The sequence below is a fragment of the Callithrix jacchus genome, chromosome 2 (assembly GCF_049354715.1).
Source record: "Callithrix jacchus isolate 240 chromosome 2, calJac240_pri, whole genome shotgun sequence".
NCBI lineage: Eukaryota > Metazoa > Chordata > Mammalia > Primates > Cebidae > Callithrix > Callithrix jacchus.
Genome location: NC_133503.1, coordinates 78,981,189 through 78,993,677, shown reverse-complemented (window position 1 = coordinate 78,993,677; position 12,489 = coordinate 78,981,189). Strand labels below are relative to the sequence as shown.

Genomic DNA, 12,489 nt, shown 5'->3' with positions numbered 1-12,489 from the left:
CCTTTCAATGCTCCATAATTATATGTGGCTACTAACTGTCTTATCGGCACAAATAAAAACAAATCCATTAAAAAGAAATTTCTATTAAGTAGCACTGTTCTAGAAACTTTACAATACCTTTGGGAAGATATATTTTTAGATATGAAGGAGCCTGTTTGACTAGCTTTGTATTCTAACTAAAATTTAACTTTGAGAGAATCCAGTAATCTGTATTCCCAAGTGTCTCTGGGCAAAACCTAGACATGGAAAAGGAGCTTCATTGTCCAGAAGATGAAACATTTAGTCAGATGTGTTCATGCACAGCCAGTGACCTGTGTGGAAAGAACCATTCCTCCAAGGGCTCCAGGCAGGCCTAGTGTTCCAGAGACACTGCCAGCACCTGGCTGGATCGAGCCATTTTGCCTAATGCCATTCAATACCATCCCTTTGCGTTTGATGTCTAAAACAGAAGACTGACATTTGAAAAGAAGGAAGGGCTTGGGATGCCAAGTGCACACCAGAGTATAGTTTTATGCACAACCTTTGGAGAGAAATTTGTCCATGTTCCCTTCTTCAAAATGTCACACACTTTCAGGTAATTTCTTCCTAATGTAACTAAGTCACGGTGACTTTGGCCAATACGACTTAACTTTTTTTGAGATTCTGTTGGTGGAGACTTTTCCTCCCTCATTGGAGAGGTAAAAAATTTCTTGTCTTTGCCTTAGAAAATAAAACGGGTTCATAGGCAAGAATAAAAATCATATCTTCTATTTTATTTTTTGACTAAGTTTACTTATTTTATGGGGGTAAGAATTTCCTTCGTTTGGATCTTCAGGTTATTGGCCTTGTGAACGAATAATGTGTGCCCATTTTCCCACTATTTCCCAGTCCCACTGAGCCAATCTTCTACCAAGACTGAAAATAGGCCATGGTTCTCATTTCTAGAACAGATATGACCATCAGGCAGCCCCACATTTTCCAACTCAACAGGTGGAGGACATGGTATTTTTACGTGCTTTGGGGACTGAACCCCCACTCATCATCTTCTCCCTTGGCCTTTCAGGATAGGTATTTCCAGTCCCTCAGAGATTTTCCTAGAAGAGACACCAAGCGAAAACGGTGCTTCTGTGAAGGACTAAGGAGGGGTGGTAGGGGATGCAGGTAGGAGGGAATTTAGGCTGGGAGGAGAGGTGCTGGGATGGAATGTTTGGTTTCCTGAGCCGTGACCAGGACAAGGAGTAGAGGGAGAAGGCGCGGAGTGGCAGCGGTAAGAACAACGTGAAAAGGACCGAAAACGCGAAGAGTGGAGCCCTGGCGGACCTGGGGCGGGGCAGAGTGGGAAGGGTCACGCCAGGACGTACACGGCTGTGGGCCTGGGGAGGTGTGCCCCAAGGAACAGGAAGGCACTTGGTGGGGGCTCCGGGACCCGAGCTCCGCCGATGAGGTCAGCTCCGCCGAGGCGCCGGGAGGAGGCCAGTGGAGCCCCCCAGACGCGAGTGTCCGGAGGCCGGCGGAGGGGCGGGACGCGATGGGAAATGGGACGAAGAGCCAGAGCCGGGGGAGGAGGGACGAGGGGGCGTCGGCGCTGCAAGCCGGAGGCGGCCCGACAGGGATCGTTTCCTTCCGGAGAGGAGGCCGGCTCTGGACTGAGGCGCAGACTGGGGGGCGTCCAAGGGCGGGTGACGGGGAAATACTGCGGCCCGCGCTTCCCTCCGGCTGGCAGCGGTGCCGCCTGCGGCTCCTCCCCGCGGCCAGCAAGACCCCGGCGGCGGGGGGAGCGGGAGGCGGGAGCGAGGGCAGGGTCTCGGGAAGGAGGGAGGAGGGAGGGACCAGGCACGCCAGTGACAGGGTGGCAGCCTAGGAGCGGACGCGTTGCCGCCGCCGCTGCTCCTCCTCCTCCTCCTGCAGCTCCTCTCGCTGCCGCCGCCGCCACCACCACTGCCGCCGCTGCCGGGAGAAGTTTCACTCCCGACCCTCGCTCGGAGCCCCGACCCAGAGTGGAGTGGGAGCCGGGCCCGCAGTTGCAGCCCGCGGCAGTCGAGGCGTCCTGGACGCTCCGACCTCCAGCCAGCTTCTGCGCCTAGGCGGGGGGCTGCTGCCGGGGCTGGGGGAGCAAAGGCGGAGGAGGGGCTGGTGTGAGCCAGGGGACCCGCGTGCGGCGCCGCGGCCGCCCAGAGAGCGTCCGCGCCCGGGGCAGCCGCGATGGCCGTGCGCTCTCGCCGCCCGTGGATGAGCGTGGCATTAGGGCTGGTGCTGGGCTTCACCGCCGCGTCCTGGCTCATCGCCCCCAGGGTGGCGGAGCTGAGCGAGAGGAAGAGACGCGGCTCCAGCCTCTGCTCCTACTACGGTCGCTCCGCCGCTGGCCTTGGCGCGGGCGCTCAGCAGCCATTCCCCCAGCCCCAGTCCCGGCCGCGGCTGGAGCAGTCGCCGCCCCCCGCGCGCCAGGAGCTCCAGGGGCCACCGCTGCCAGAGGCAGCGCCCGGGATTACCAATTTTCGAAGCAGCCCCTGGCATCAGCCACCTCCTCTGCAGCAGCGGCGGCGAGGACGCGAGCCTGAGGGCGCGACGGGGCTTCCCGGTGCTCCAGCGGCCGAGGGGGAACCCGAAGAGGAGGACGGGGGCGCGGCTGGGCAGCGGAGAGGCGGCCGGCCGGGGAGTAGCCACAACGGCAGCGGGGACGGGGGCGCTGCCGCCCCGAGCGCCAGACCCCGGGACTTCCTGTACGTGGGGGTGATGACCGCGCAGAAGTACCTGGGCAGCCGTGCGCTGGCCGCGCAGCGGACCTGGGCGCGTTTCATCCCTGGCCGCGTGGAGTTCTTTTCCAGCCAGCAGCCCCCCAACGCCGGCCAGCCCCCACCACCCCTGCCTGTCATCGCGCTGCCGGGGGTGGACGACTCCTATCCGCCCCAGAAAAAGTCCTTCATGATGATCAAGTACATGCACGACCACTACCTGGACAAGTATGAGTGGTTCATGCGTGCCGACGACGATGTCTACATCAAAGGTGACCTCCTTGCGCCGGCTTTCCAGCCAGCCCGCGTCCCCGACTCCTTTCCGTGTAACCTAGCCCCTGCCCAGCCCATCCGCTTCTTCTCTGCCAGCACGTGCTCCGGGCTCCCACAGGCCCTGGCCCGCCCTCCCCACCCCTTGCATCTGCCCACCATTTCTAGCCCGCGCCTCGTCTTCTGCAATCTGGACCCTCCTCACACCTGCCTGGCTTTATTCGCCTTCTTCACTTGCTGTTTTCGGTGCCGCCTCGCGCATAACCCTTAGTCTTTACCGTGTGGGAGAGGTGAGAAAAGGGACCTTAGAGCTAAACCAAAGGCCATTCCCATTCTGCCCTCCTCTGAAAGCCCCCGCTGATGGTAGTTTCCCCAATCGGTCCAGAGGGGCGTGGTCTTTGGTGCAGGAAGACCATCGAGGATGCTGGCTAGAACCAGTCTGAAGATCCAGTGTTCTTGTTTTGAATTTTGCTCTTTTGTTTAAACTGGATCTAGTGCACTTTTGGAACTGTTCAGACTGAGGAATCGTCTTTGCTATTCCGGACTCTCCCCTCTGTGTTCTCTTCCCTTTGGCACAACTCTTCATACCCTGGGAGTCCTTGGGCATCCCCACCGCCCCAGCGCGCTGCTCCTTCTAGCCACTACAGTGCAGCACCAAGCCGTCCCCCATCCCCCTGCCACACCTCAATAAAACTCGGAGAGGATGGGCATATTGTAAGGAATTGGTGGTGGAGAAGAGGAGGAAAGCACGCTCCTATAAGCCAGACCCTGGGAACAGCCGGCTGTGCTAGCACACAGTAGTATTGGATTCTTTCCAGTGCTTTTTGGTGGCCGCGGTGATAAGCAGAGGCTGGAAGTCCTTCCCAGAATCACAGGCAGCCACAGCAAGAAAAAACTTTTTTGTCAGTTTAAAAGAGGCGCGGTCTTTTTCCCGGAGTGTGGGCGGCTCTGGACAGAGAATTTCTAAGCTCAGCGATTCAAAGTTCCCTAGGTCAGAGAAGTGAATCTTTCCTGTCCAGCCAGTTGCTGGGATGGGGAGGAACGTAAGGAAAGCGCAGGGCTGTACTGAATGAGTTTTCTCTGTGCTTTCCATATTTCCTAGCTTCTTGGTCAAAGGGGGGCAGCCCTTCCTTATTTTATGCCTCTCTACTTGTAGCCTTATTGCTTTCTCCTGGTTCAGATAGTACTTTTCACATAATGCAAGAAAAACAAAGAAAAAGCCAAACAATAAACCCTAACTGTCACATTTTGGCACAAGGAATTAGTGTAATTATAATAACTAGAGATCTCTTGGGTTTGGATTGGAAGGAGAGAAGTCACTCTAGAGCTTGTTGGAATAGAAAATGTTGGTAATTGGGTACAAAAATAAAGAATGATTTCATTACATTTTTAACAGTGATAAGATTGACTCAAAGAAGAAATCTTCCTTGAGGTACTTCAAGTACCTTGTCTTGGGTGTCTCAAAATCACAAAGGTTTCTTATCAGAAGTTTGCCACACTTTGAAGAAAATTTATAAAATGCATTAACAGTACCTAATTCTGTCATTTGTTTAAATAGTTTGAAAAGGTGTCCTTCAGAACATTGAAGGACATATTATTTCAATTTTGTTTAGAATGAAATGTGTTTTGTATTAAGAACTCAATAATAGCTGAAACTCATGGAGATCCAGGGGGCAAGGGCTGGGATCAAGATAATGACTGCAGATGCTGTGCTCATCAAAAATAGTAGTAAAGATGCTGACTGGGAATATGAAGAAGGTGACTTTCTACTCACTCCAGTGTAGCACTTGGTCAGTACCAAGTGCTTCTGAACTGTTTTAGCTGAATATTTTTATTTTTAAACTTTTTTTTTCTGATGAACCCACATACTCCAAGTGAAACCGATTACACTAATTTTTGACAAACACATATTTTGTTTTTCCAAAAAGGTGCCTTCCCAAATTAAATTTCAAAACAAGTTTGATTCAAACACCCCCAAAACTGTGTGGGTTGTATATGACTAAGGTTTAGTTAATGGCATACACTGAACTAAACCAGTTTTGAGTAAAAAGCAATTATTAGGTTTCAATAGTCAGCCAAAACAATGCTAAATATCAGTATTTAATATTACTGGGAACTTTTTGTTACTTCAAATGTACTAAGAAACTGTCTTTGCTTTCCTCGTAAATTTTTGCAGAAAAGTGATGCTCATCAGAGCTGTTAAGGTTTTTCAGTGACCTTAACCAGAAGCTGATAGAATTTTAATATGTTTTACTTAATAACTGTGAATTAGTCTTTTTAAAATAACAGAATATTGGGAGAGGTTTTTTTCTTCTTTTCAATTGCATAAGACTGAGGAGTTGAAGCACAATGTTGAACATTCTGTCCCTTACCTTGTACATTATAAGGGATAATGAAATAAGGAGACATAGTAATTGTCACCTTTTTCTTTGTAGGTGATAAATTAGAAGAGTTTCTTAGATCATTGAACAGCAGTAAGCCTCTCTACCTGGGACAGACTGGCCTGGGGAATATTGAAGAGCTTGGAAAGCTGGGACTGGAGCCTGGGGAGAACTTCTGTATGGGAGGACCTGGCATGATCTTTAGCCGAGAAGTTCTCAGGAGGATGGTGCCACACATTGGTGAATGCCTTCGAGAAATGTACACAACTCACGAGGATGTGGAAGTAGGAAGATGCGTTCGCCGTTTTGGTGGGACTCAATGTGTCTGGTCCTATGAGGTAAGACTTGAGCTGTGATGAAAATGTTCACATAGTACTAGTATATGCCATTTTATAATCTAGGGCAGTGATTCTGCTTATTCTCTCTGTATCTTTATATTTACTTGAAAATGATAGTAGCAGCCCTGTAGGGATACAGGAGTGATTGTGGGAGATAACTTCCTCATTAGGTGTCAGACCTGTCTGAGGCTTTGTTATTAGCATGCCCCTTAACTTTAAGCAGTGGCCCATAGTTATGGCCACGTCTCTGGAAGATGCTATATCTTCCTCTGTTTGATTTATTGGTGCTTATGTACATGTGAATCTATTTCCCTTCTCTAACAAGAGGTTTAATTTTACTCCTCTCACCTGTAGCACTAGCATTTGTCCTGTGCATTTTTAATTTTATTTTATTTTTGGTTAGGTATGTAATGGCATCTCTTTGTTTTTAAATGGTTAAAATCTGTAGTTTCCTTGAGTATTTTTCAGTGGAAATTTGCATATTTTAAAAAGTATTAGAAAAGTAAACTAATAGTGTATTACTTATGGTAGATGTATTCACAAAATTCTAATCACTGTATTTCCTTAGGCCTCTAAAAGGAATGACTTATCTGGAAAAAAGCAGAAATTTTAATGGTGTTCAGTAGCTGCTTAGTATTTTCAACAGGTTCCCTAAAATTTGTTTTCCTATTCTTATGCTATTTTCTGAGGAGGAGCCATTATTTAAAAATCTTAGGTATTTATTTATTGCTGTGATTAGTTTTATGAAATAATTTAAGATTTTTTTCTTCAGAAGTTGGTTTTGAAATCTAATATAATTTTATTTAAAATAGATTTCCTAAAAGATAATTTTAGTAAAAATTGATTTAACATTAAAATAATGTACTGTTTTCAGTATAGTCGTCTGGTTTTCAAGTAGTTGGAATTTAGTATTATTTTAGGTACCCAGTGCACAGCTTTGTAAATTATATCTTAACTCCTTTGCTTATGTTTTCAAATTTTTCATGTCACTTAGTGTAGAAGAAACATTTTATGAAAATATGTTCCCTGTGAAGTCACTGTATACACAGTTCCACTTTTTTTCCTTGTATTGCAAGTGTAGTCCCACTTTAGTTAATTTTGCTTTCTTTTATACTTTGTGTGGTATTTATACTTTGGGGACATATTTTATGTATTACAGAAAGTAAAAATTACTGATAATTAGTCATTTGAAATAGGCACTATGGAAATTTAAAATGATTATGTTGCTAATTTCTTTTAATTTGTAAAAACTATCCTACAACTACCCTTTAGGATAAAAATTTATGTAAAAACATATAGTTTAAAGACAGGTAATTTAGAATAAACTCAATAAAAATAATTCTTACTTTGGAACAAAGTAAAAGACAAAAATATTCAATACAAAGAACATAGCCAGTTGATTTTGTTTACATGCTGCTATTATTTTGCAGATATTTACTTTGTATGTTTAAGTAAAAAAAGAATCTCATCTGTAGTTAACAATGTGGATGGGAAATTATTGTGTTTTATGTGATACTTTATTGCCTTAACAAAATATATAAAATTTTAACAAAGATAGTGTTTAAATGTTTCTCTTTTCAAGTTCTCATTGATTTTGCCAGGAAGGCCTAGTCTTCACCTAGCATTCCATCCATTCATGTCCAAGAGAGTAAGATATGCACAAAATTTGGGAGCTCAAAAACTGATTTAATATTTTGTTTACAATATACGCTTTTGTTCTGGTTAAAGTGAAGAGAAGTTATTATAGATGTGTACCCTTTCTGTTAGAATAAGTGGAATCTTAAATCCTTTTATTAACTGATGTAAGAGGCAAACAAAAGAGACCCCAAGTCTTACAGGCTGTAAACTGGTGAATATAACATTTTCAGTAACTTTTCACAATACATTTGAATTTAGACTGGCACTTGACCATCACTGACTTAGGAATCTGTGTAAAACTAAACTAACTAATCATTTCAACATGATTTCCAAGCATTAGAAAATATTTTCTAGATAAATATTGTTGACTTTATGTTTTGCTAAGCTATAACATAGAATTTACTTTGTTTTGGAATTTCAGTCTTTAAAGGAACTGTTTAAATGGTATTTATTTGAAGGAGGCATTGATTTGATTGTAATACAAAGTCTCAAAGGTCTTATGTAAAGATATGACGGTAAATTTTATTACCAAGGGATATGTGAAAGAGCATTGTTAGTAAAACTAGTAAAGATAGATATACAAAGAAATGATATATAAATTTTAATACTAGAATGTGTTCTGTGTCTCATAAGACATCTAATTAGGTAACTTAGGTGCAGCTAAACTGGGTGTAACATTCACAGATCCCATACTTCACTTTCTAATTTGGATTTTATGTTAGTGGTAATGGTGTCCATGTATGATACTGTTCATATTATATAGAAAGATTGGTCTGTTCTACTCTAGGTTAGCATCCTCAGTAAAGATGAGATATCATATCTGGTCATCAAAAAAGTTTTGAAATTTTTCAGTACTTTTTTGTCCATAGTTCTTTTAAAAGAACTATCTGTGACAGCATTTTTTTTTAAATTTAAAATTTTCTTTATCTATACCTTTCATAGATTTCAGGGTTTTGGGTTTTTTGTGTTTTTTTTTTTTTTGTTTGTTTGTTTATCTTCCTAACAAACGTTGTTTCAGAGATGAGAGAACTGTTAAGGCAGCATGTTTATGGTTTTTGAGTTTGAATAGATAAAATGTTCATGATAGAAGGTCATCTTTTAAAAATGGTGAACATGCTTGCAGATCTTATAAAAAGATAATTGAAATAATTATTAAATAAAATATATAATTGTATAGTTTTCCTTGTGTATAAATTGTTTTGTAAAATCTAGGAATTAATCTTCTAGTATTCTTAACTGCTAAACAGAAATTACTTTCTTTGTGTTATATAGACCATTAAAAATATATGGTAAAAGAGAAAGGGAGAGTGGTGATGGGGGATTTGAATTGGAGGTTGAGCTATCATTCTAACACTTATCAGCTTAATTGTCTTTTGGAAGTTACTTCTTTAAGCCTTATGTAATTCAACTGAAAATGGAGACTGTAAGAGTATTTATCTCATACATTTCAGGAAAGATTAGGTGAAATGATCCATGTAAACCCCTTAATGTAGTGTCTGGCACATAGTAAAATTTCAATATATCTTAGTTTTTATTGTTCTAATGTTATAGATATTACATACTGTATTATATAATATGGATTCATATATTTCACTTAATAATTATTAGTAATGGATGTGCGATTGATTTATATCCAAAGGGTTGAAATAGAAAATATATTCTCATAGAGTTAAGCTTTTCTTTTTGTCAAAGTGTAAGAAACCAGTATATTTTAATATTTCAGAAATATGAGGAATTCAGTATTTGTAAAACTTACTATGAAATATGGACATCCATTTTAAAAATGTGTTATAAATATTTGTTTCAGTCTTTGCACCTAATATGTATCAGATATATGTGTGCGTGTGTGTGTGTGTGTGTATGTAACTGAATTTGAGGATGTGTGGAAAATATTACTTAACAAGTTATTATTTAATATACATATATAAAGAATCCCACACAGATCTATGTCAGGAAAAAAATTACTGTATAGATTTCTAAATTAATTGCCAGAACAATGGCCCCCTTTTCTGAGTTTCTCTGGCATCATCAGTAGGGAAGTAAGTGAATAGTATCTCATTCTGCAGTCAACTCATGAACACCCAGAGGGTTGTCTCCCAAGGCAGCGGGAACCTCCTCCTGGTGTACCTCAGGTCTTTGAGGTAATGATCTGCAGCTTCAGGCCTTTCTCACAATAAGGCCCCGGTGGTCTGGGGAAATGTGTCTTGCTTGTTGGTCTCTTGCTCTTTTTCTCTGTCTTCTCTGCTCACTTTTTCTGTTTCCTTCTGCTTGAGTGATAGATAAAATAAATTTCAAATGTATTTTGATATGTACTCTTTTCATCAGGTTCCTAGTCAATTAATGTGCTCATAAAGGATCCAACCCAGATACCTTAAAAGATCACAGGATGTGCACCCAGACCACAGTAGATCACAGTTAGGGCTCCAACATGGCCTGACCTGCTCAGAATAAAGAGGCCTTTGGTTGAAGTTGAGCCTTACACAGACTGGTTCTTTGTGTGCCTGTGATCATTGGATGGTCTGAATTGAGATTCTCCCTTTTCCACCTGGGATTGAGGCATCTTGTTTTAAAACCATATGGCAAATGTTAATAATCAACGGACTTCATGGGTTATACCTCAAACTTTATAAGCAAAGATTACTAACTGAATGAAGCATGGATGCTCATGAAAAAGTCATTCTATTCTATTCACTCTGCAAGTGTTAGAATTTATTGGCTTCTCCAGTTGGCAAAGATTACACTTTTGGTTGAGCTCTATCTTGGCTACTGCTTTTCTAGAGCTACAATCTGGCAGTTTGGGAGGCTGCATATGGCTCTTAAACGTTGTTTGGCACATAGAATATTTTAAGGTTTCTTGTTTTTGTTTTTTTGACACCTTTTGCAGAGGCAATCTACAGTTTTTTCATGTCCTCTTATTGTTTATAAGACTCTTCTTGCATGTTTGTTCTCCCTGCCTGGCTTATGTGGGCATAAAAGTTTTGATCTTTTGAACTAGATAATCCACATCTTGCCAGTTTCATGATAATATTCTATAGAAAGAGAAGTGATTTTCTAGTGAGACTGGGAGGTATGTTTTAAATACTTTAATTTATGGAAGAGTTAATATATTACAAATTTGGCCAATTTAAAATGCATATTATATAACATAGTTACACTTTATTATAGATATGTTTTTAGTAAATAACAAAAATGTTCTCACTGTTAAAAATTATTTATACATTCATGTGTATTAGCAGAATTGGAAGTTTTGTTTTCTGCTTTTGTGTTTAACAAGATCACGTATATTCAAACCATAAGATAATTTTAATTCTGATGATTGTTCTTCTTTCTTTGAGGAAGTTTTGCATTTCTTCTAAGAATCAGTTTAAGAACAGTTTGTATTTATCATTTTAATGTTTGCAGTAAAATAGAGCCAAATAAGATACGTTTCATTCAATCACATGTTATTTCAAAGACAGCAGTGATCTATGTTGGTAAAAACATTTCTTTGTAGTTTTAAAAATTCTTTCATAAGACTAACTAGATTTTTATTATTAGACTTCTTAAATAGTTACTTTCACACTAGAATGTTTTATGTTCAGTCTTAATTCCTTAAAGTCTGTAAACACCCTAGGAAATTACATTATTTCACAAAAGGATATGTTCTAAAAGTGTTTTTCTGAGCTTGTAAGTAATAACCAGAAAGCTGTATGATAAGAAACTGAACTATCTATAAGTTCTTAGTAACATATTTTTAAGGTTAAAAGATCTGTGTCATTCTTACAGGGCTGCTACACATCCTCTTAGCTTCCTATTCCCTATAAATTTCCCTCTTTTTTTTTTTTGTTTAGATGGAGTTTCACTCTTGTTGCCCAGGCTAGAGTGCAGTGGCACAATCTTGGCTCACCAGGACCTCCACCTCCTGGGTTCAAGGGATTCTCCTGCCTTAGCCTCTAGAGTAGCTGGGATTACAGACATGCCCTACTATGCCTGGCTAATTCTGTATTTTCTTAGCAGAGACAGGGTTTCTCCATGTTGGTCAGGTTGGTCTCAAACTTCTGACCTCAGGTGATCCACCTGCCTTGGCCTCCCAAAGTGCTCAGATTATAGGTGTGAGCCACCACTCCCAGCCAAATTTCCCTCTTTTCTAATGTTGATTTTGCTCTATCATGAACATGTTTATGCCTCCGAAGTATATTCATATATATGGAAAATATAAAACTGGGATTTTGATCTAAAATTCAGTCTTTAAAAATCTTTTCTTGGTCTGATTCAGTCACAATTTAGTTTTAACTTTACTAAAAGCAGTAAGCTTCTCACACCTACTCTTCCCACTCTCATCCCACTTGTCAAATGAAATCATCATGCATTGAATTTCTAAAACTTCTTTTCTTCTACACTGTTTTCTTAATTATACAAAATAAAATTGCATTCTGAGTTGATGGAGAAGGATGATATGGTAAGCATTTTAGGCTTAGTGTGTTTTCATCGTTAACTGATGCCTTATCACTTCAATTGTGGTAATTTATGCTTTCCAAGATAATTTCCAACAATTATGAAAAATGTTAAGTTTGGGAGATGCCTACAGACAATTTGAAATAAGCCCTATGATAACAAAAATACTCATATTAATTTAAAAACTTTGAATATTATTCTTTTTCTTTAATTGATTACAAATATTCTAATTTCCTGAAATAATTCCAGGTCAGTTTCCCACTTTAACTTTATTTTTTTTGGTCTCCAAAAAGCTATGTTTTGAGAAATAGTTATTTCAGTCTCTTTTCTACCTAGTGAATTATGCATAAAATACGGAGAAATATATTCTATTCTGTAGCTATACTGCATTTAATTTTTATTATAGCATATTATTTTTGCACAAAGGTATAGCTGTTAATCAGGCATTTCAGTTAAACAAATTTCATTGAAATTAAAAACAAAATCATTGAGTTATATGAGTCATTCAATATCATTGAGCCATAAGAAAACTTAAGGAAACTGAAAAATTGAGGCTTGGAGTTTTCATAATTCTGATGTTCTCTTAAATACTGTCCTGACCATTAAACAACATTCTAGTTGAGGCTTGACCACGTATAAATCAGTTTGAATCATGCTATGTTTAAAAAGTTACTGTATCTTAGAAAGGACATAAAAAGTTTCTAAATTAACTGAACC

At 40.8% G+C, this 12,489-nt stretch overlaps 1 protein-coding gene across 1 annotated transcript in view; it reads left to right on the top strand.

Moving 5' to 3' along the window:
• The first annotated feature begins 1,819 nt into the window (after positions 1 to 1,819).
• The window catches only part of CHSY3 (chondroitin sulfate synthase 3), a 319,387-nt gene continuing 308,717 nt past the window's right edge, over positions 1,820 to 12,489 (top strand). The window contains exons 1-2 of the mRNA XM_002744631.6: positions 1,820 to 2,983; positions 5,417 to 5,700. Of these exons, the coding sequence (XP_002744677.4) occupies positions 2,182 to 2,983; positions 5,417 to 5,700 (1,086 nt within the window). The 5' untranslated portion in view covers positions 1,820 to 2,181. The remainder of the gene's footprint in view (positions 2,984 to 5,416; positions 5,701 to 12,489) is intronic.